The sequence below is a fragment of the Myxocyprinus asiaticus genome, chromosome 4 (assembly GCF_019703515.2).
Source record: "Myxocyprinus asiaticus isolate MX2 ecotype Aquarium Trade chromosome 4, UBuf_Myxa_2, whole genome shotgun sequence".
Taxonomy (NCBI): domain Eukaryota; kingdom Metazoa; phylum Chordata; class Actinopteri; order Cypriniformes; family Catostomidae; genus Myxocyprinus; species Myxocyprinus asiaticus.
Window position 1 is genome coordinate 6,510,001 of NC_059347.1, and position 25,384 is coordinate 6,535,384.

The window sequence follows — 25,384 nt, forward strand, 5'->3', positions numbered from 1 at the left end:
AAAAATCCAAAATGTCGCTCCGGCTTCCTCAAGAGTTAGTACAGCGAGTCAGGCCCACTCACATGAGAAACATCCAATGGTTTACTCAGTCATTGATTCTATAAAAGACATTGCCAGATTTGGACATGTAAATACTTTGCGACCGACCTTCATTTCTATTCTCAGTTTGGCCGGAAACATCAGAGCAAACGAGATATTTTTCTGATGTAAGAGTTTCTTACATTCCTTGAACCGATCGCGTTTCTCTCGTCGAACTCGCAAAGTCCGGGAACAAGAAAATATTATGGTTCTTCCAAGAAAGCTTCCCTTTGCTCCTCACCTGGCGCAACACAAGATCTTTATCGGATGATCTCAGAAATCTGGCCAGAATCGATCTGGGCCTGTCTCCCTCAGCAGATCTCCGAGCCAGCACTCTGTGAGCTCGCTCGATTTCCAGCTTGTGGCCTGTTATGTCGAGCAGACTCGGGAAAAACTCGTCTAGGAATTTCACCATATCTCTGCCCTCCTCATGCTCAGGAATTCCAACAATTCGAATGTTATTCCTGCGGCTTCTATTTTCAAGATCTTCAAGCTTTTCAAGGAGATGTTCCAGATCAACTTTGGTAGCGGGCAGATTAGCGGTTAATTCCCTCTCCGAAGACTCCAGACAATCGATTCGTTTTTCAACATCAGTTACTCTTATACCTAACTCGGACAATTTTATTTCCATCACCGTGATCAATCGACGTATTACAGCGAGATCCTCCAAATCAGCAAGAATCTTCGTCAACATCACCGACATGTTGGACAACTGACGCTGGATTCCTTCTCCCGCCGCGCTATCCAAATCGAGTCCCCGGTCTGTAGGCCTGTCGGGGCTTTCATCCTGAACACGTAAGTGTCTTTCAATGTCTCCAGAGCCCGAAGATTTTGACTTCTTTGCCATGTTTTGCAACAAAGGGCAAATGTGTAACTGGGTGTAACAAATTTCACCAGATTATAATATGAAAATAATCGAAAATTCAGCAAAGTGCACAGAGCTCGTCGCTTACACGTCTGCTCCTTGCATAGCGTCACGTGACCCTGTAGGGAAAAGTCATTTTTGATCAAATCTAGACAGGCCTCATTTCCAGCAGCCATCACTCCAACACCTTATCCTTGAATAATCATGCTAAATTGCTAATTTGGAGCTAGAAAATCACTTGCCATTATATCAAACATATACAGTGCATCCGGAAAGTATTCACAGCACTTCACTTTTTCTACATTTTGTTATATTACAGCCTTATTCCAAAATGGATAAAATTAATTATTTTCCTCAAAATTCTACAAACAATACCCCATAATGACAACATGAAAGAAGTTTGTTTGAAATTTTTGCAAATTCATTAAAAATAAAATACGAAAAAAATCACATGTACGTAAGTATTCACAGCCTTTGCCATGACACTCAAAATTGAGCTCAGGTGCATCCTGTTTCCACTGATCATCCTTGAGATGTTTCTACAACTTGATTGGAGTCCACCTGTGGTAAATTCAGTTGATTGGACATGATTTGGAAAGGCACACACCTGTCTATATATGTCCCACAGTTAACAGTGCATGTCAGAGCACAAACCAAGCCATGAAGTCCAAGGAATTGTCTGTAGACCTCCGAGACAGGATTGTATCGAGGCACAGCTCTGGGGAAGGGTACAGAACAATTTCTGCAGCATTGAAGGTCCCAATGAGCACAGTGGCCTCCATCATCCGTAAATGGAAGAAGTTTGGAACCACCAGGACTCTTCCTAGAGCTGGCCGCCTGGCCAAACTGAGCGATCGGGGGAGAAGGGCCTTAGTCAGGGAGGTGACCAAGAACTCGATGGTCACTCTGACAGAGCTCCAGCATTTCTCTGTGGAGAGAGGAGAACCTTCCAGAAGAACACCATCTCTGCAGCACTCCACCAATCAGGCCTGTATGACTTCCAGACGGAAGCCACTCCTCAGTAAAAGGCACATGACAGCCTGCCTGGAGTTTGCCAAAAGGCACCTGAAGGACTCTCAGACCATGATAAACAAAGATTGAACACTTTGGCCTGAATGGCAAGCGTCATGTCTGGAGGAAACCAGGCACCGCTCATCACCTGGCCAATACCATCCCTACAGTGAAGCATGGTGGTGGCAGCATCATGCTGTGGGGATGTTTTTCAGCAGCAAGAACTGGGAGACTAGTCAGGATCGAGGGAAATATGAATGCAGCTATGTACAGAGACATCCTTGATGAAAACCTGCTCCAGAGCGCTCTGGACCTCAGACTGGGGCGAAGGTTCATCTTCCAACAGGACAACGACCCTAAGCACACAGCCAAGATAACAAAGGAGTGGCTCTGCGACAACTCTGTGAATGTCCTTGAGTTGCCCAGCTAGAGCCCAGACTTGAACCCGATTGAACATCTCTGGAGAGATCTGAAAATGGCTGTGAACCGACGCTCCCCATCCAACCTGATGGAGCTTGAGAGGTCCTTCAAAGAAGAATGGGAGAAACTGCCCAAAAATAGGTGTGCCAAGCTTGTAGCATCATACTCAAAAAGGCTGTGAATACTTATGTACATGTGATTTTGTTTCATTTTTTATTTTTAATAAATTTGCAAAGACTTCAAACAAACTTCTTTCACGTTGTCATTATGGGGTATTGTTTGTAGAATTTTGAGGAAAATAATGAATTTAATCAATTTTGGAATAAGGCTGTAACATAACAAAATGTGGAAAAAGTGAAGCGCTGTGAATACTTTCCGGATGCACTGTATGAATGCTATTTGGGTTCGTTAAATGAAGCTTAACATTGTCTTTGTGTTTGTTTTTGAGATGCCAAATACGCAATAGACTGGCAAGTCTTAAGGTCAATATTAGGTCAAAAATGGCAAAAAAAAAAAGAAACACCTTTCTCAAGAAACTCAGTCAATCATTGTTTTGAAACTGCCAAAAACTGAAGATTTCATATAAAGGTGTACACTACAGTCTTCAAAGACAAAGGACAACTGGCTCTAACAAGGACAGAAAGAGATGTGGAAGGCCCAGATTTACAACTAAACAAGAGAATAAGTACATCAGAGTCTCAGAAACTGACAGCTTCATTGCACTGTACCGGCTCAACACCAGTTTCATGTACAAGAGTAAAGAGAAGATTCATGGACGCAGGCCTTATGGGAAGAATTGCAAAGAAAAAGCCACTTTTGAAACAGAAAAACACAGACATTGGACAACAGATAATTGGAAAAGAGTGTTATGGATCTTAACCCCATTGGACTTTTGTGGGATCAGCTAGAATGTAAGGTGCGTGAGAAGAGCCCGACAAGACAGCCGCATCTATGGCAAGTGCTACAGGCAGCGTGGGGTGAAATGTTACCCGAGTATCTGGACAAACTGACAGCTAGAATGCCAAGAATCTGCAAGGCTGTCATTGTTGCACATTTTTTTTAATGAGAACTCTTTGAAGTAGTTTAAGAAGTTTAAAAAAATAAAAAAAATCAAATTGTTATAGTAATTTTTCACATTAATGTCCTGACTATACATTGTGATCAGCTGAATGCCACTTTGGTGAATAAAAGTAACAATTTCTTTCCATAAGAGCAAAAACTGTACATTACTCCAAACTTTTGGCCGCCAGTGTGTGTGTGTGTGTGTGTGTGTGTGTACGTACGTGTATGTATATATATATAAACACTCAGCAAAAAAGAAACGTCCTCTCACTTTCAACTGCTTTTATTTTCAATACACTTAACATGTGTAAATATTTGTATGACATAAAAAGATTCAACTACTAAGATATAAACTGAACAAGTTTCACAGACATGTGACTAACAGAAATGGAATAATGTGTCCCTGAACAAAGGAGGGGTCAAAATCAAAAGTAACAGTCAGTAACTGGTGTGGCCACCAGCTGCATTAAGTACTGCAGGGCATCTCCTCCTCCAGATTTGCCAGTTCTTCCTGTGAGATGTTACCCCAATGTTCCACCAAGGCACTTGCAAGTTCCCGAACATTTCTGTGACTATTTATACACAGACACTAATTGCAATTTAAAAAGCCACAGGTGTGGGAAATTAACCTTTAATTGCCATTTAAACCTGTGTGTGTCACCTTGGGTGTCTGTAACAAGGCCAAACATTCAAGGGTATGTAAACTTTTGATCAGGGCCATTTGGGTGATTTCTGTTATTTTATCATAATGATTTAAAAAGGAGCCAAACAACTATGTGATAATAAATGGCTTCATGTGATCACTATCCTTAAATAAAAGACATTGTTTTTTAATGATCAGTTATATTTTCAAAATCAATGCCAAAATTTCACAATTTCTGCCAGGGTATGCAAACTTTTGAGCACAACTGAAAATACAAATACATATATATATATATACACACACACACACACACATATACATATATATACATACATACATATACATATATACACATACATATATATATATACACACATATATATATATATATATATATATATATATACACACACACATACATATATAAACATACATACATATATATACACACATATATATATATATATATATATATATATATATATATATATATACATATATAAACATACATACATATATATACACACATATATATACATACATACATATATATACACATATATATATATACATATATATATACACACTATATTGCCAAAAGTATTCGCTCATCTGCCTTTAGACGCATATGAACTTAAGTGACATCCCATTCTTAATCCATAGGGTTTAATATGACGTCGGCCCACCCTTTGCAGCTATAACAGCTTCAACTCTTCTGGGAAGGCTTTCCACAAGGTTTAGGAGTGTGTTTATGGGAATTTTTGACCATTCTTCCAGAAGCGCATTTGTGAGGTCAGACACTGATGTTGGACGAGAAGGCCTGGCTCGCAGTCTTCGCTCTAATTCATCCCAAAGGTGCTCTATCGGGTTGAGGTCAGGACTCTGTGCAGGCCAGTCAAGTTCTTCCACACCAAACTCACTCATCCATGTCTTTATGGACCTTGCTTTGTGCACTGGTGCGCAGTCATGTTGGAACAGGAAGGGGCCATCCCCAAACTGTTCCCACAAAGTTGGGAGCATGGAATTGTCCAAAATCTCTTGGTATGCTGAAGCATTCAGAGTTCCTTTCACTGGAACTAAGGTGCCAAGCCCAGCTCCTGAAAAACAACCCCACACCATAATCCCCCCCTCCACCAAACTTCACAGTTGGCACAATGCAGTCAGACAAGTACCGTTCTCCTGGCAACCACCAAACCCAGACTCGTCCATCAGATTGCCAGATGGAGAAGCGTGATTCGTCACTCCAGAGAACGCGTCTCCACTGCTCTAGAGTCCAGTGGCGGCCTGCTTTACACCACTGCATCCGACGCTTTGCATTGCACTTGGTGATGTATGGCTTGGATGCAGCTGCTCGGCCATGGAAACCCATTCCATGAAGCTCTCTACGCACTGTTCTTGAGCTAATCTGAAGGCCACATGAACTTTGGAGGTCTGTAGCGATTGACTCTGCAGACAGTTGGCGACCTCTGCACACTATGCGCCTCAGCATCCACTGACGCCGCTCTGTCATTTTACGTGGCCTACCACTTCGTGGCTGAGTTGCTGTCATTCCCAATCGCTTCCACTTTGTTATAATACCACTGATAGTTGACTGTGGAATATTTAGTAGCGAGGAAATTTCACGACTGGACTTGTTGCACAGGTGGCATCCTATCACAGTACCACGCTGGAATTCACTGAGCTCCTGAGAGCGGCCCATTCTTTCACAAATGTTTGTAGAATCAGTCTGCATGCCTAGGTGCTTCATTTTATACACCTGTGGCCATGGAAGTGATTGGAACACCTGAATTCAATTATTTGGATGGGCGAGCGAATACTTTTGGCAATATACATACATACATACATACATATATATATACACACATACATACACATACATATATATACATACATACACATATATATATACATATATATACATACATACATACATATTTATATATATACATATATATTCATATTTATATATATATATATATATACACATATATACATATACAGTTTTTCTTGGTTGTTGGCAGATAAGATGTTCCAAGCTTCTTGGAGAATTCGCCACAGTTCTATCTATTTAGGCTGTCTCAATTGCTTCTGTCTCTTTATGTAATCTCAGACTGACACAATGTTCAGTGGGGGTCTTTGTGGGGGCCATGACATCTGTTGCAGGGCTCCCTGTTCTTCTATTCTAATTTTTTTCTATTTGCAAAATTAATGTTTGGGAGTCTAACATTTATATTTCCTATTGACACACTAAAGCTGAAGATATAAATAACCATCTTAAGACAAATGCTTTTGTGAAACATCTTATGTGCCTAAGACTTCTGCACAGGACTAATATATATATATATATATATATATATATATATATATATATATATATATATATATATATATATATTATAATAGCAACAGAAAATACAACAACAATAGTAGGATAAATACGACAACCTTGCGATCAAGTACCAATAACTCTGTAGTGTAGGTTCATGTAGAACAGGTAAATAAACAACAATAAAATTCCTTTTTGGAGTCCTCCTTAAAAGTCAGTTTAAAGTGTGGAGACTTAAAGGAATAATCCACACATTTTTTTTTTTTTTTTTCATGAAGCACAAAATGAGAAATTTTGATGAATCTACACATTCCTCTTTTCCATACTTTTTTTCTCCCACCACACACAAAATTCCAAACTTATAGGGCAAAACTGGTCAACTAATGTGAATACTTTTGAGACAGCAGGATGCTTTTTTTAGTGACAAATTAAGATAATGCTTATTCAAAATAACTACATCAGAAAAAGGTGCACCATTTCCTGTTAATTTCAATTACATTTGTCATTTTATAACAATCCAAGTTTATTCTATAAACAAATTAATCTCCATTCATCAGTCAATATGAGTCCACTTTTAACATTTTTCACAACAAATCTATTCTTCCCACTTAAGAAAAACAATGTGTTTTTTGGGGGGGCCCTTCACCCCAAATACTATTATTTCACTTATTGGACAGTTATGAAAACAACATTTGATTTAATCACCTAGAACAAATCTGAAAATCACAAATAAGTATTTTGTCTCAAAATAAACATGATAATTTTCAAAGAATTTTCATTAGTTACAAAAAGTTGCAACATTTTGAAAATTATTAAATATTAGATCAAATTACCTCGAAATCAACTTTTAGACATTGCAAGAAGTGATCTCATAGATCTGGATTATTTTGCAGTGCATAATGACAAACAGGTGTTTAGGCAAGTGCTGTGGTAGTTCTTTATGCTATTTAGTGTTTGGGGAGAAAATAAAATCGAATGTGCCTTTAGCCTCATTGTACCCTATATATAAATATACACCACTGACCACTTCATTAGGTACACAATTGTAATGAGCAGAATAGCGTCTCAGAATGCACAACACGTCGAACCTTGAGGCGGATGGGTTACAACAGCAGAAGACCATGTCGGGTTCCACTTTGGTCTGCCAAGAACAGAAAGCTGAGGCTGCAGTGGGCCTACCATCTGTGTGCTTCACAAGAAATCAAGATTCATCAGACCAGGCAATGTGTTACCAGTCATTAACTGTCCAGTTTTGGTGAGTCTGTGCCCACTGCAGCCTTAGCCAGTTACCGTAGCCTTTCTGTCAGCTCAAACCAGTCTGGCCATTCTCCGTTGACCTCTCTCATCAACAAGGCGTTTCTGTCCGCAGAACTACCTCTCACTGGATGTTTTTTGTTTTTGGCACCATTCTGAGTAAACTCTAGAGACTATTATGTGTGGAAATCCCAGGAGATCAGCAGTTACAGAAATACTCAAACCAGCTAGTCTGTTACTAACAATCATGCCATGGTCAAAATCACTGAGATCACATTTTTCCCAATTATGATGGCTGATGTGAATTTTAACTGAAGCTCCTGACTATGGTATTGAGGAACCACCCATGGTCTTGTTCAAGGTCATTGTAAATATAAATGCAAGCGCAGCAACTTTTAAAAAGGGGTGAGAAAACAATGTATCCTTTGTTGACATTAACAATACAAATAATGTCACTTGATGCATTCCCTTATGCTTAAAAACCATGAACAACACTATGCAAGATAAAAGAAAAGGCCACCCACGATACATTAAATAAAGGTTGTTTTTTAACTATGGTGGGTCGCCACTTGATGTCCAATGTAAAATCTGGGTCTGAGTTTGAAATATTTATGGGTTGCTAGGTACAGATTCGATAAGTTATAACTAGTAGACAACAGCAGACCCAACAGCTGACACGATTGTCTCGTGATGGCAATGGTTAAAATAGCTTCTCAAAACCCACCTCTTTCATCCATATTGAAAGCCGCGCGAAGACGTGTCTCAGCTGAGGGATGTTTTACCACTCTCCTTTACATATAAATATAAAATAATCCAAAGTGACTCTCGTCGCTGTGGGCCGTCGTGCTAATGCAATGTTCTAGCTCTATGACTGAGAACGCATCAGCACACTAAAACCAGAAGAAATATTTTGACTTTGCTAAAATAAGTTGTTTTATGTATTAATTTAAGTTAATTGTTAATTTACAGAAATTTGTCCAACGCGTGTTGTGAGGCAAATTTTGCCAACTTGCATGAGCTTTTTCTTTAGTTTCTTTAATGCTATGTCGCAAACTTGCATAAAGCAGTACCGCCACCTTCTGTGCTGTAGCATGGACAACAGAAACTACGACATTATAAAAGGTCTCTCTCTCTTTACCCATTATTTATATATATATTGAAGGTACAGTTTATCGCAAAGGTTGAACTGTGTTCTCTGGACAAGGGTCAGTCATAATGGTCAGTTTGGGGTCGGTTGTTTTATATGTTGTTGGAGTTTATACAATTGTTGTACAAGATCGCTTAAGTGCAATATCTTTTGGCCAAAACAATTGCTGTTTTATTAATTGTATAGTGTTTAATTGTTTTACTCTTTACATGTTGTTGAAAAGCATTAAATACCCTACAGTACATTTTAAATAAAGATGGCTTTTTTTTAACTTTAGATAGTATTTAATATTTAATTTTAATTTTTTTAAATCAATGTCAATAAACAGCAGGTTCCCATTTCAAAAATGTGTATGATATCACAGATGACATTGAATCTTTTTACATATCCACACAGATAAGAATGAATGTTGAATGGTGCCAGCAAATAAGAAATGTTATAAGAAAAAAAAAAGAGAAATTAAGAGAACAGTTTGCTGAAACATATCATTGCCCAGATAAAGCGTATTGACATTCAAAGTATTATAAAATTGAATGGAAGGTTGCCTAGTAAACACTGTCTCCTCATTAGAGTTAAATAAATTATTTTTAACATTATGAATTTAATTAACCCAGTGAGATAAGTAATCTCAAGATATTTTAGAGACATGGAGTCTACATGTGTGTTCTGTAATGCAGAGGAAGAGAACGTAAATCACTTATTCTATGAATGTATGTATACAAAAAATGTACATTTGACATTGAGTATTTAATATTCAATCATACAGCAATGAAGATTCTACTAACTGAAAAAAATATTTTTACTGAATAAGAACAATATTGTTGAACAAAATACAATAATTAATCTATTTGTTATGTATCCACAAATATAAAACTAACTTGGTGCATTATATTGAGACTCAAAACAAGTAAGGAATCAAAAAGCGAAAAGTTTTTGTAGAATATTTGAATCTTTTTCTCTAAATAATTTCTTATAGATTTATTACCCTGATGACAAATTTGTCAAAGTATTATTATTATTATTATTATTTTTTTTTTTAGTGCTATTGTTGTGAATGTACCAGTGTAAGCACATTGTAAATCCTCATTAGGGCCCAAGCACTGAAAGTGTGAAGGCCCTATTTTTCTTCTAAAGATTATTAGGGCCCAAGCACTGAAAGTGCAAAGACCCTATTGTTCTTCAAAGGATTATTATTAGGGCCCAAGCACTGAAAGTGTGGAGGCCCTATTGTTCTGGATTATTGAATTATTAGTGGTGCTTGTGAAGCAAAGCATCAATATTATAATCTCACATACTTATTCTTCTTCCGTACAAAACTTCAGCACCTAACTCGTCCCGCATTGTTTGGTGTAGACCCACGAATGAGGTGTCAAATCGACCGGCCTATTGACGACACCTGTACTATGACTTTTCTATAGTCCCATAGATTACTATAGAAAGAGATTTTTTTCCTACCACAAGCAGATTTCACTGAGGGAATGGTAGAAAAAGACTCTCTCTGCTTTATATATCTAGCCAAAAGCTTCCCTGCTTTGTCCGCAGACTCAAAATATGACTGTCTTGCCCTAAATAACCAAAACTCCACCTTCCGTGACAAAATAATATTATATCTGTATTTCAATCGGGTTAGTTCTCTGAGGCCATCAGATGACATTCGGCGCTTCAGTTCTGTCTCAGTACTTTGAATTTTCTCTTCCAACTCCACGAGTTCTCGTGCTTTGGATTTTTTTATGAATGAGGCATACTGTATGATCCGACCCCCAAGAACCACCTCTCAAGTGCCTAAGTGCCTCCCAAGCCACGCCCACAGAGGATACTGTGGACCAGTTGGTCTCCATATAAACATTGATTTCAGCTTTTAACATTTGTTGGAAATCAGGATTTTGCAAAAGGGATACTATATGATTTCTTTTTCTCCATATGTGGCAACACCTCTAAATTCACCAGGGCGTGATCTGAGACTAAGATGTTTAAAATTGAGCAATCAACGACATGAGGGACTTAGATATAAAATATATATATATATATATTCTAGAATAAATCTTATGGACTGATGAAAAAAATGTATAGTCCCTACCAGATGGGTTCAAAAGTCTCCAATTATCTGTAAGACCAAGATTTTTACATATCCTGTGAAAGTGTCAATGTTGCTCTAGGGGGCTTGCACACTTTTCAGTCCATCAACCGATTAAAGTTTCCTCCCAATATTACATCATGAGGGGTGCCAGCGGCTTGCTCTTGGAGAGAGACAATCCACTCATATTAACATTTGACATTTTGACACATTAGAAAAAATAGATTGTGTGTCAAAAATACAATTATAAAGATCACATTCCAACATTAGTGCCACAGTCAAACCTCGAACTTCCCCCTGAACCAAACAAACATAAAAAAGAAAAACGTGCACATTAAACCTGCGCACGACAGCACCAACCGGCGTCCATCCCTCTAAACTCAAAACAGTCCATGCACACCTACGAGTGTGCCCGCTACAACTTTGCTGTCGGATTGCTCAATTCCAGTGCTTCTGTACAAATTTTGTGAGACAGAATTACATAACAGAAAATAATCTATAAAACAAACTCCAGCCAAAAGGCAGAATAAACACAACGAACATGTAGATTCATTCACAAAACTGTCTCAAAGGTGTGTTACTCCACAAAACAAACTCCAGACGTTAGCGGAACCAGAACACAAAAATAAATAAATAAATAATACAAAATAAATAATAATCATAAAAAATAAAAATGTAAATGAAAAATAAAAAATAAAGCCATTCAGTTTCCTCGGACAGTCAAACGAACGTTCAGTGAGCCGGCTGTTCATGAGTCCAGGAGATGACCTAATCATTCCAATGTCCTGCAAAAAAATACTCCATGAAACAAACTCCTTCCAATAGGAGGCATAAGCACAAAGAATGAGCAGATTCATCCACAACTGTCCTGAAGGAGTGTTATTCCATAAAACAAACTCCAGCCGCTAGGCAGAACCAGCACAAAAAGATACAAAAAAGGCGCCCAGCTTCCTCAGACGGTCAAGTGTATGTTCAGCGAGTCAAGCTCACTTGGAGGCACATGAGAAACACACCATGACTTCCTCAGTCCATTGATTTTATGAAAGACATCGCTTGTGGGCATGTAGATGTTTTGCGGCCATCCTTAGTATCTATTCTCAATTTGGCCGGGAACTTAAGTGTAAAAGCGGCCCTTCGTCGATGCATACGTTTCTTGAAGGAATGTAATTCCAAAAAACAAACTCAAGCCGCTTGGCAGAACCAACACAAAATTAAACAAAAATGGCGCCCAGCTTCCTCAGACAGTCAAGTGTATGTACAGTGAGACAAGCTCACTTGGGGGCCATATGAAAATCACCAAATGGTTTACTCACCCCATTGTCTCTATGAAAGACAATGCTTGCTGTGGGCATGTAAATATTTTGCGTCCATCCTTAGTATCTATTCTCAGTTTGGCCAGGAACATCAGTGCAAAATCAATCTTCCACTGATGTTAGAGTTTCTTACATTCCTTGAATTGATCACGTTTCTCTCTTGTCAAATTCGCAAAGTCTGGGAACAAGAAAATGCTGTGATTCTTCAAAGAAAGCTTTCCTTTGCTCCTCGCCTCACACAACATGAGATCCCTATCGGATGATCTCAGAAATTTGGCCAGAATTGATTGGGGCCTGTCTCCCTCAGTGGATCTGTGAGCTGGGACACTGTGAGCTCGCTCGATTTCCAGCATATGGCCTGTTATGTCGAGCAGACTCGGAAAGAGCTTGTCTAGGAATTTCACCATATCTCGGCCTTCTTCGTCCTCAGGAATTCCAACAATTCGGACGTTGTTTCGCCAATTACAATTCTCCAAATCCTCCAGTTTTTCCCAAATGCGTTACAAGTCTATCTTGGTCGCTTGCAGATTAGCAGCTAATTCCCTCTCCAATGACTCCAGATAATCGATCCGTCTCTCGATGTCCCCTATTCTTGTAACCAACTCAGAGAATTTAAAGGGGACCTATTATGCAAAATTCACTTTTACATGGTGTTTGAACATAAATGTGAGTCGGCAGTGTGTGTACACAACCACCCTACAATGTTAAAAATCCACCCACTCCTCTTTCTTATATTTCTATTAATCAAAAACAGTGTCTCAAAATGATCAGTTTTCGTTTCTGCTCTAAAGTGACATCACTTTAGAGCAGGCCACACCCATGACTGGTGACGGATTCCACCCTATTATCATAGATCCTCCCCTGAGTGTTCTACACACAGTCCGCCCATTTTTTTCCGCACTGGAGCAGCTATGGTGGGAAGAATAATGTCTCAGCTTTGTAAGCGTCATAAGTGTTCTGTTGTTGGCTGTAAAAGTGAACATAAGAGTCTTCATGTACTCCCAGCATCAGAGCCACTGAAGACACAGTGGACAAGTTTTGTTTTTGAAGCAAATGTGCCCCAAAACATATCAAAATTCATTTATGTTTGTTTAAATACTTTTACACCGGACTGCTTTGTGAATGAGGATCAATATTGTGAAGGTTGCACGGGAAAGGACAAGTCGGGAAGCTCAGGCACCGTCAAAGTAAGGCTTTTATTTTCTGCCCTCTGCACAGCCTGTACACTCTCTCTAGTGTTTTCCTGGGTTCACTCAGATAGCTTCACCAATAACAAAAACTCTCCATAAACTTCTTAAAAGACATGCAGCTTTTTGACATTCAGGACACACGCCAGCACTGGACTGACGTGTCGTTCTCTCTGTGCTTCTGACGGTGGCGTGACTGTTTATATGCCGCTCTCCCCAGCTCACTGGAATTAGAAGGTGTTAGACATAATTTAGCTCCGGTGTAAGCGCCCTTACCGCTTTCTCTCTCTCCGGACGGGCGCTCGACCACGCCCCCGCTGCCACAAATATAAAGCAGGATTTTCCAAATATTTGATTCTCAAGCATGGATCAGTACGAACTGTTCGTGTTCCAGCTTTAGTATCACACTTTATATTTTGTTAATGTTTGCAAATCGCCTTTCCGAATGTGCTTGTTAGCTGATTCCACGGCTAATGCAGCTAAAGTTACCATTGTCTCTGATTGTATTCACGGAGACCAGAGCTATGTCGTTATTTTTACGCTTAACTGTCTGTATAATAATAGGGTCGGGGAGCAGCAGCTCATTTGCATTTAAAGAGACACACATGAAAACAGCGTGTTTTTAATTCCACCTAAAAAGAGGCATTTACAACATGGTATAATAAATGATCCGTGGGGTATTTTGAGCTGAAACTTCACAGACACATTCTGGGGACACTTGAGACTTATATTACATCTAGCAAAAAGGGCAATAATAGGTCTCCTTTAATTTCCATCGCAGTAATCAATTGATGTATTACAGCAAGATCCTCTAAGTCAGCAACAACTTTCACCAACATCACAGACCTGCGTGCCAGTTGCTGCTGAATTTCTCCCGCCGCACCATCCAAACCTGCCTCTAAAATAGTAGGCTAATAATTAGTAATAGAAATAAACCTGTTTCCACTGGGTAACCTACACAAATCTATGAAGCAAGTTTTATTTTAATGAAGCTGCATCTTCGAAAAACATTTCAAATTGACCGGCCTATGGAAGACACCTGTGCTATGACTTTTTTAAGGGGTTGGGGGTACAGTGCACCTCTGGGGGGCAAAAAAACGGCCTGAAAAATCGACGTATTTTGACGGATCATATCTCCAGATCTGAATTTTGTAGAGACATGTGGGTGCACTCATTTCATGAGGCCTAGCAAGCAGTATTGGAGCATTACATGAGTTTGGGGGTAAGATGTACCTCTGGGGGGTAAAATGGGCCCAAATATGCCCCATAGGCATACTATGGCAAGGGTCTCGCCCATGAAAACAATTGTTTTTTTCCTACTATGACAAGACACTGAATTTTGTGGAATCATATGCTCAATCAGAATGTTGTAGAGACATGGGGATTGGCTCTTTTGAGTCAGGTTAGTAAGCAGCCAATAAGAATAACTCAGTCACTAGCTAGCCATGCCCTGGCAACCATTTAGAGCACCCTAACAACCAGCTATATTGATTTCAATTAAAAATGGCTGAGTGTGATATCTTTGGATCAGTATATCCTAGAGACATGAGGCTTGTTTTAATTGGGTGAGCAATCAGTCTTCAAGTATCAACATGGAAACTACTTAGCCATGCCCTAGCAACCATTTAGAGCACCCTAGCAATGAAACACCATTGACTTCCATTACTAAGATGGGTATCTCAGGATCAGAATGTCGTAGAGACATCATTGTTGGGTTGTATGACTCAGGATAGAAAGCAGCCTTCTTAGTATCACCCTGACAACTGCCTAGCAACCACATGGGCTTACCCTAGTAACCAAGTAGCAAACTTCAAGCGAAGTGCTAAAACATGCTAAAACATGCTAGCATCATGCTAACACATGCTAGCAATGCCTATCGAAGTGCTAAAACATGCTAAAAACATGCTAGCATCATGCTAACACATGCTAGAAAAAATCTAGCATTATGCTAACAACGCTTAGCGAAGTGCTAAAACATTCTAAAAACATGCTAGCATCGTGCTAACACATGCTAACAACACCTAGCGAAGTGCTAAAACGTGCCTAAAACATGCTAGCATCGTGCTAACACATGCTGGCAACATCTAGTGAAGTGCTAAAACGTGCTAAAAACATGCTAGCTTTGTGCTAACACATTCTGGCAATGCCTAGCGAAGTGCTAAAATGTGCTAAAAACATGATAGCATCATGCTAACACATGCTAGCAACACCTAGCGAAGTGCTAAAACATGCTAAAAACATGCTAACATTATGGTAACATGTTAGCAACGCCTATTGAAGTGCTAAAACATACTAAAAACATGCTAGCATCATGCTAAAACATGATAGCAATGCCTAGGGAACTGTTAAAACATGCTAAAATCATGCTAGCATCATATAAACACATGCTAGCAATGCCGAGCTAACTGCTAAAACATGGTAAAAACGTGCTAGCATCATGCTAACACATGCTAGCAACGCCTAGCGAAGTGCTGAAACATGCTAAAAACATGCTAGCATTTTACTAACGCATGCTAGCAATGCCTAGCGAAGTGCTTAAACATGCTAAAAACATGTTAGCATCACACTAACATATGTTAGCAATGCCAGTGATATTCTAAAACACGCTATCATCATGCTAACACATGCTAGCAATGCCTAGTGAAGTGCTGAAACATGCTAAAAACATGCTAGCATTTTGCTAACGCATGCTAGCAATGCCTAGCGAAGTGCTTAAACATGCTAAAAACATGTTAACATCATGCTAACATATGTTAGCAATGCCAGTGATAATCTAAAACATGCTATCATCATGCTAACACATGCTAGCAACACCTAGTGAAATGCTAAAACATACTAACTACATGCTAGCATCATGCAAACACATGCTAGGATCATAATAGCAGTGCTTAGCAACATGCTAGAACATGCTATGTGACAAGTTTACCCACGGCAAGCACCACTCACATTTTCTTCAGGAAATGTACCTATCTAGTTATTATGCTTCTTCCATACAAAACTACTTCCTAACTCGTCCCGCACCATTTGGCATAGACCCAAGAATGAGGTGTCAAATCAACCAGTCTATTGAGGACACCTGTGCTATGACTTTTCTAAGGGGTTGGAGGTACAGTGCACCCCTAGGGGGCACAAAACCATCCCAAAAAGTCCCATTGACTTAACATTGGAAAAAAGGTTTTCAGATCATATCTCCTGATCAGAATTATGTAGACACATGTGGGTGGTCTCATTCTATTCAGGATTCAAACATATCCTGTGTTTGTGGGTAAAATGCACCCCAGGGGCAAAAAAAAAAACATCCCAAAAAGTCCCATGGTAAGGCTCCGGTGCCAGATGGTTTTGTCGCTGAACTTTTTTAATCTTATGCTACAGAATTGTCTCCACTTTTGTTAGAAGTTTATACGGAATCATTAAAGAATGGAAAGCTTCCGCCAACCATGACACGAGCCCAGATCAGTCTGATACTTAAAAAGGACAAAGATTCAAGCGAGTGTAAGAGTTACCGTCCAATGTCCCTGATCCAGCTAGACGTAAAAATATTGTCAAATATTCTGGCTAACAGATTAAGTAAAGTTATGACATCTCTTAAACATATAGATCAGGTGAGGTTTATTCGGGCTGCAGCTCTTCTGATAACATTAGGCGTTTCATCAATATAATGTGGTCAGTGGCGAATGATCAGACTTCAGTCGCGGCCATCTCACTTGACGCTGAAAAGGTGTTTGATATGGTAGAATGGGATTATCTTTTTAAGATTTTGGAAATATATAGATTCAGGAATACTTTTATTGGAAGGATTAAGTTACTTTATAGACACCTGGTAGCGGTGGTACAAACAAATGTATTAATTTCAGATTATTTTACTCTGGATAGGGGCACCCGGCAGGGTTGCCCTCTTCCCCATTATTGTTCTGTCTTGCCCTGGAACTGTTAGCAACCGCGATAAGAAAGGAGGATGATTTTCCAGGGGTCGTGGTGGGAGGTATGGCGCATAAACTCTTGCCTCTTTTCCCATTATTGTTGTTATTGTCTTGCCCTGGAACCATTAGCAGCAACAATAAGATGGGAAGATGATTTTCCAGGGGTGGTGGAAAGCTTAGGTAAAGCAAAAGCTTAGGTATGGTGCTAAGCTTTTGCTTTACGCAGATGATATTTTATTATTCGTCTCCGACCCCACTAGATCTATGCCTTGCCTCCATAGAATTATTAATTCCTTTTCTAAGTTTTTGGGATACAGAGTCAATTGGTCTAAATCCGAAGCTTTGGCTCTGACAGCGTACTTTCCAGTAATGGTTTTCCAGCCGGGACACCTTCCAGTGGCCTAAACAGGGCATTAAGTATTTGGGCATTTTATTCCCAGCAAATTTGTCTGATTTAGTTAGTTAATTTTGATCCCTACATAATATGGTTTTCGAGTGATGTGGGCAGGTGGGCTTCATTACATTTATCTATGATTGGGAATGTTAAAGTTATTAAAATTCATTGTATTCCAAAATTCAACTACTTGCTACAATCTCTCCCTGTAGATGTCCTACAGTATATTTTCATTTATTCAGTTAATCCATTGTGAGGAACTCGACATGGAGGCAAAGGTAGAATCCAAATGCAGGAAGTTTATTTACAATCAGCATACAAATCCAAAACACAAGGCAGAGATGTAATCGTTGAAGCATGCAAAGTAGTTGTTAACAGGTAATCAGTCCAACCAGGCAAACAGAGCAAAACAGTAATCCAAATTTGGTAATCCAGTAAAGCAGGCACAATGGTCATAACAGGTAGGCAATGAAACAGGCAATGAGAATAATCCTTGGTAAGGCAGTGAAACTGGCAATACTTCGCAAAGTCACAATGGAAAAGCATGGCTATTTATATGGTTCAAACAGGAAGTCACCATAGAAGAAAACGGTTCAGTGTCAGTATTCGGGAGAGGGCTCCCTCTGGCGGACAGCTGAAGGGATACCAGCCTCATTTGTTACAGAACCCCCCTCTACGAACAACTCCCAGTGTTCTTCTTCTTGGTCGTCCCCTTGGTCGTGGTGCAGGATGATTCGGTTGCACTTTTAAGTCTCGGATCAGGGATGGGTCCAGTATGTCCTTGGTGGCTACCCATGATCTCTCCTCTGGTCCATAACCTTCCCAGTCCACCAGGTACTGCATCTGGCCCCCTCAACAACGTGAGTCTGTGATCTCCAGTGGAAGAGGAGGCTCAGGATCCGTGGTTCCGGGTCCAGATGTTGGGTGGACAGGTTTCAACAATGACACATGAAAGGAAGGAGAGATGCGGTAGTTAGCAGGTAGCTCCAGTCGGTAAGTTACAGGATTGATTTGTCTGACCATTCTCAATGGACCAACATACCTGGGGCTGAGTTTCTTGCAGGGTAGCCGCAACTTGAGGTCCCGTGTTGATAGCCAGACTCTCTGGCCAGGTTGATAGTCTGGGTGGGGATGCCTCCCCGCTTGGATCTGTTGAGCCCGGACGACCTGCTGAAATCTGACGTGTGCACTGTCCCACACCTGCTCACTCTGCCTGATCCAATCATCCACCGCTGGCACCGTAGAGGGTTCACCCGACCAAGGGAACATAGGAGGTTGGTAACCCAGCACACACTGGAAGGGGGTGAGTCCCATAGATGAGTGCATGAGGGAGTTCTGGGCATATTCAGCCCATGGGAGAAAGTCGCTCCACCTCTGTAGTTCTCGACTGCAGTAAGACCTGAGATATCTGCCGATTTCCTGGCTTAGCCTCTCCACCTGTCCATTTGCCTGAGGATGATAACCAGACGTGAGGCTGACATTGATGTCTAGCTGTTTACAGAAAGCCTGCCAGACTCTGGAAGTGAACTGTGGTCCCCGGTCAGACACTATGTCTTCTGGCAGACCATAGATCCTGAAAACTTGGTGGAAAAGAGCATTAGTGGTTTCCATGGCAGTGGGTAGACCTTTCATGGGGATTAGTCTGTATGACTTAGAGAAACGATCAATGATAACAAAGATGGAGGTATACCCATTGGAGTTTGGCAGATCTGTGATGAAGGCGACGGACAGATGGGACCAGGGTCTCTGAGGGATAGGCAGTGGCTGTAGCAGGCCGGCTGGCAGTTCTCTGGTGGTTTTAGACTGTGCACACACTTGACATGCCTTAACATATGCAGTGACGACATTAATGATTGAGGGCCACCAAAATGAGTTACGTACCAAGCTTATAGTCCTCTGGAAGCCAGAGTGTCCAGTGCTGAGGGAAGTATGAATCCATTGTATTGTTCTTTGGCTTAGAGTGCGTGGTACGTATTGTTTTGTAGGAGGGCATTCTGGAGGTGCAGGGTCTGTTTGTTGGGCTCTTTGGATTTCTTCCACGATGTCCCAGTTTATGGGTGCGATGATAACAGAAGATGGTAGTGTAGATTAATTTTGAGGGGTGTTGTGAAGAGGATCATGACGACGGGAAAGAGCATCAGCTTTGCAGTTCTTTCTGCCAGGGCGGTAGGTGACTGTGAAATGAAAACTTGTGAAGAAGAGTGACCATCGGGCTTGTCGTGGATTCAGACATTTTGCTCCCTTGATGTATTCGAGGTTCTTATGGTTGGTGATTACTTGGAATGGATGGACAGAACCTTCAAGCCAGTGGCACCACTCTTCTAGTGCAGCCTTCATGGAGAGTAGCCCCTTATTTCCAGCATCATAGTTCCTTTCAGCTGAGTTCAGTTTATGGGAAAAGAAAGCACAAGGATAAAGTTTACCAGGCTTATCGTGGCATTGAGAGAGAACTGCCCCTATGCTGCAGTCTGAGGCATCCACTTCCACAATGAATGGTTGGTTAGGATCTGGGTGCTTGAGAATGGGCTGGTCTTGAAAAAGACGGTGTGGTTGTTTCAAGGAGCACAATACTCGTTGACCCCTCTCCAAACATAGCGCTTATGGTTGTGACCATAACGCTCTATTTTGGTCTTGTCACTCCAAATTACGGTGTACCAGAAGCTGTGAGGTGTGTCAAGGTGTTGTTGGGCATATTGTAACCGGGCTTTTTTGTGGCATTGGCTTCTTTCTGGCAACTCGACCATGAAGCTCATTTTTGTTCAAGTATCATCGTATTGTGCTCCTTGAAACAGCCACACCGTCTTTTTCCAGAGCAGCCTGTATTTCTCCTGAGGTTACCTGTGGGTTTTTCTTTGTATCCTGAACAATTCTTCTGGCAGTTGTGGCTGAAATCTTTCTTGGTCTACCTGACCTTGGCTTGGTATCAAGAGATCCCCGAATGTTCCACTTCTTAATAAGTGATTGAACAGTACTGACTGGCATTTTCAAGGCTTTGGATATCTTTTATATCCTTTTCCATCTAAAGTTCCATTACCTTGTTACACAGGTCTTTTGACAGTTCTTTTCTGCTTCCCATGGCTCAGTATCTAGCCTGTTCAGTGCATCCACGTGAGAGCTAACAAACTCATTGACTATTTATACACAGACCCTAATTGCAATTTTAAAAGCCACAGGTGTGGGAAATTAATCTTTACTTGCCATTTAAACCTGTGTGTGTCACCTTGTGTGTCTGTAACAAGGCCAAACATTCAAGGGTATGTAAACTTTTGATCAGGGCCATTTGGGTGATTTCTGTTATCATTATGATTTAAAAAGGAGCCAAACAACTATGTGATAACAAATGGCTTCATATGATCACTATCCTTAAATAAAAGACAGTTTTCTTTTTTTTTTTTTTGCATGATCAGTCCTATTTTCAAAATCAATACCAAAATGTCACAATTTCTGCCAGGGTATGCAAATTTTTGAGGATGTTGTCAATGTAGGCGATGACACATCTGTTGAGGAGGTCTCTGAAGATCTCATTGATGAATGACTGGAACACAGCTGGTGCGTTGGCCAGGCCATAAGGCATCACCAGGTATTCATAGTGCCCCCTAGTGGTGATAAATGCGGTTTTCCACTCATCTTCCTCTCTAATACAAATCAGGTTGTAAGCAATTCTCAAATCCAGTTTTGTGTAGATGCGTGCTTCACGTTTTTAACTGGAACAGTTTGGTGAGTGATGCCTGTGCCTATAGGTGCAATATTCACAGCAGTGATGTTAATGGTGGGTATACAAGGTACTGTAGGGATATGGAGTTCTTGTACTAGCTCTTGGTGAATCAAATTCACAGCAGCCCCTGAGTCGACGAGTGCAGAAACACATTTCAGCTTATCATCAAAGGAGAGTTCAAGGGAAGGGAGAAACTGTGGCGTGTGGGAGATTAAATGTTCTTGGTACTCACATTAGTTCTAGCGTCTGGATATTTCCTGCCTTTGTGAGGGCATGCGGCGTTTCGATGATTCCTCTCACCACAGTAGTAACACAGTCGCTCCTTATGACGACGATCGTGTTCTTCATCAGAAACTCTGGCATAGGCGATCTGCATAGGTTTAGGGGCGTTGGAGCATGTCTGGACTTGACTATGGACCAATTTTTGTGACTTGGAACTCATCTTTGAGCGTGGTGAGTTGCGTAGTAAATTATCAATCCTTACAGCCAATGAAATGAATGAATCCTCACCCTTGCATGCGATTTTGGCCTGCAGATTGTAGTTCAGTCCCTCTCTGAACACAGTCTTGAGTGCGATCTCATTCCATCCACTTGGGCCGCCAATGTCCTAAAGTGTATGGCAAAGTCAGCTGCAGAATGTAAACCCTGGCATACATGAAGCAGCTGAACAGAGACATCTTTACCTCCCTCTGGGTTCATGGATCTGGGAAGCGAAGTAATCAAATGACATTTGAAGCTGACTATCACTCTCCCAAACAGCTGAGGCCCAGTCTAGCGCTCTTCCGGTAAGTAACGTCATCATAAATGCACATTTCTTGGATTCCTGCCTGAATGACTCTTGTTGATTGGAGAAATATATTTTACATTGACGTAAAAACCCTTTACATTTCTCTGGCGAGCCATCAAATTTATCAGGAAGAGCAAATCTTACTGGTGTAGCTTGTGGCGATGGAAGAGAACAGATATAGTGGGTGAGGTTCTCATTTGCAGCTCTTAGGTTGTTCAGTTGTTCCTGGTAACTCTTGAGAAGTTCGCTCTGGTAAGCGAATGCAACCTGAAGCTGAGAATCTTCTGCTGGATTCATGGGTGGCAAAGTATTCTGTGAGGGACTCGACATGGAGGTGAAGGTAGAAAATGCAGGAAGTTTATTTACAATCAGCATACAAATCCAAAACACAAGGCAGAGACGTAATCGTTGAAGCAGGCAAAGTAGTTGTTAACAGGTAATCAGTCCAACTAGGCAAACAGAACAAAACAGTAATCCAAAATCAGTAATCCAGTAAAACAGGCACAATGGTCATAATAAGTAGGCAATGAAACAAGCAATGAGAATAACGCATGGTAAGGCAGTGAAACTGGCAATACTTTGCAAAGTCACAATGGAAAATCATGGCTATTTATATGGTTCAAACAGGAAGTCACCATAGAAGAAAATGGTTCAGTGTCAGTATTCGGGAGAGGGCTCCCTCTGACAGTCGGCTGAATGGATACCAGCCTCATTCGTTACATCCATTTTGATAATTGAATTAACATGTATGCAATATGCGATGATCTAAAAATAACAATGTGTAATCAACGTACTATGAAAAACTTCATTATAAATGTTATTCAATATGTTACATATTTAATCATTAATTTATTGATTTAATTATTATTTACTCAGTTTGATAATTCAGGTGCAGAACAATGGAAAAATACAGCTTAGAGAGTCACAGTCTCTCTCTGTGTCTCCTTGTAAGGCCCTTTCTGTGAATGCTTTTAATAAATAGAATCAAACAATGCATGATTTGATGCAGACAATATGTGGAATAGGGAGTATTGGGATGAATCGGGATGCATGCATCAAAAGGAATAGGGAGTCTCAAGGATAAAAAAAGAAGGAACACCTGTGGCAGCACACACACTTCTCCATCTCACAGGGATGTGTTGTGTGTGAGACCAATAAACTGAAATAAGATAAATAATTTAATACACTAATCAAATTAATGCAGAAAGTAATGATTGTTAGTTAATATAAAATATGTAACCATATGAAGTGATTACAGTGTGTTTTATGCATATAAAATGAAATAGTTATGCTTTTGCCACCACTGAAGCAAGTTAAGCCAGGATGTCCTGTTAGAAGGAGTGATGACGTAAATAATTGAGGCATAAGATTTCATTTGATGATATATTAGGATGATATTATGGGTTAATTTTATTGGATGAAGAGGCCATCCTCAAAGAGAACAGAAACTGTATAAAAAGGCATGTTCTAAAGTGTAATTTCAGATGCTTCATGAACCATCTCAGCTTTGTTACTCTGTAATAAATATCTATTTTTGAAATCAGAACTTTGCACCTCCGAGAAATCTTTGACTCGACTGTGCTTTGATGACTGTTTTGGAGAATCTGCCATGACAGAATTACTTGGTGTCAAAGAAGTGGGATTGGAACAGGAGTGGAGTGAAGGCTGCCACATCGGGCCAGCGAGGTGCAAGGGGCGAGCTGCACAAACAGGTGCCCACTTGCGGTAAGCAATTTTGCTTTTAGTATAAATTGTTTGTGTAGTTCATCACAGGTCTGCCCGTAGTGGTAAGAGCATTCTTAAAAAGGCTTCTCCAAAGTAAAGAACAGAAAAATGTCTGATTCCAAAAGAATTTACTTGCATGCAAAACAAATTTTGTTTTACTATGTTAAGTGGGCCTTGATGGATAATAGTGAGAATTTAAGATAAATTAATGTGAAGAAAATCCTACGGATACCGTTCTATTGCATAGCGATAAGAGGTCTGCACGGGTAGGCAGGAAAAGAAAGTCCTACGTATATCGCTCTATTGCAAAGCAATAAGAGGGCTGCACGTGTAGGCAAAAATCCTACTAATACTGCTTTTCGTCATGTTGAGGAAGTGAATCGGCGAGAAGGGCTGCTTGGTAGGTCATCTAAGAGAGGCGGTAGAATAGTTGTGAAAAGAAAGTCCTACGGATACGGTTGTATTGTATTTTTTTATTGAGAGCTCTGTGTGTACAAAGGCCTTGTGTTTGTAAAAAGTGTGAAAATGTCTGTGTTTGTGAGAGTATTAGTATCTGTGTCTGAAAGTGTGTGAAGTGTGACTGAAGTGCGATTGTGTATGGAAGTGTATGACTAAGTACAAATATGAGCCCTAAAAAATAAAGGGACAAAAGAATGAGTGCATGAGCCTTTTTCAAAGGACAAAGTGTGAATGAATTTCATGAGCCTAGTAGAGGGACTGGAATGTATGATGAGTCCTTAAAAATAGGGAACAAATTATGAATGTTTCATGAGCCCAGTAGAGGGACTGGAATGTATGATGTGTTGGGCCTCATGTATTCAGATAGAAGACAAAGGCAGGCCTAACACTGTTGTAAAACCTAACTGAGGCCCACAGACACAGTCATAAATCTTACTGATAAAAACTGCTCCAAAATCAAACAAAGGTCCAAAACAGACTACAAATCCCATGAAGCCTTGCTCACTAAAGGATCGAACTCTCAACTCCTATTGGATGAGGCACACGACAGAACGCCCCTCAACCATGACGTCATCGTGAGTAGAAATAACTCTGAGGTCCTTCCGGGATTTGCTTCCAGCAATTTTGCTGGCCGTGTGTAGACGCAGCTCATCGCTGCTCTCAGGTGTAGCCTCGTGGCACAAGGAAGTAACATCCAACTTTAAACTGTGGCCATACAATCTCCATCTCGCTGGATGAGTTGAGATTACTCTGTGTTCCACCGAACACTCTAACGGATCCGAAGGAGACCGCCAAGCAATCCGCATCTTCATCTGTTTGCCTGCAGAAGTGAAGAGAAAAGATTTATCTTCCCTCTTCAATCAAGTCGACATCACTGATTTCTCCACCAGCCCGCTGAGAATCAACAGCCGTACCGCCCGCCGATAGAGCGAGGAAACGGCCTCCCGTCATCACCCGAGCCTCGAGGAACCGAGTCGGAGTTAAATGACGGATGAACACACATT

General features: G+C 40.5%; 2 protein-coding genes across 3 annotated transcripts in view; both read right to left on the reverse strand.

The window, feature by feature from the left end:
* eif2b1 (eukaryotic translation initiation factor 2B, subunit 1 alpha) overlaps positions 1-8,699 on the reverse strand; it is a 40,060-nt gene extending 31,361 nt beyond the window's left edge. For both annotated transcript variants that reach the window (XM_051689954.1, XM_051689962.1), the window contains exon 1: positions 8,384-8,699. In XM_051689954.1, coding sequence (XP_051545914.1) covers positions 8,384-8,396 — 13 coding nt within the window. In that variant the 5' untranslated portion in view covers positions 8,397-8,699. The remainder of the gene's footprint in view (positions 1-8,383) is intronic.
* A 13,791-nt stretch (positions 8,700-22,490) lies between these two features.
* The window catches only part of dguok (deoxyguanosine kinase), an 89,769-nt gene continuing 86,875 nt past the window's right edge, over positions 22,491-25,384 (reverse strand). The window contains exon 8 of the mRNA XM_051689934.1: positions 22,491-22,645. Coding sequence (XP_051545894.1) covers positions 22,626-22,645 — 20 coding nt within the window. The 3' untranslated portion in view covers positions 22,491-22,625. The remainder of the gene's footprint in view (positions 22,646-25,384) is intronic.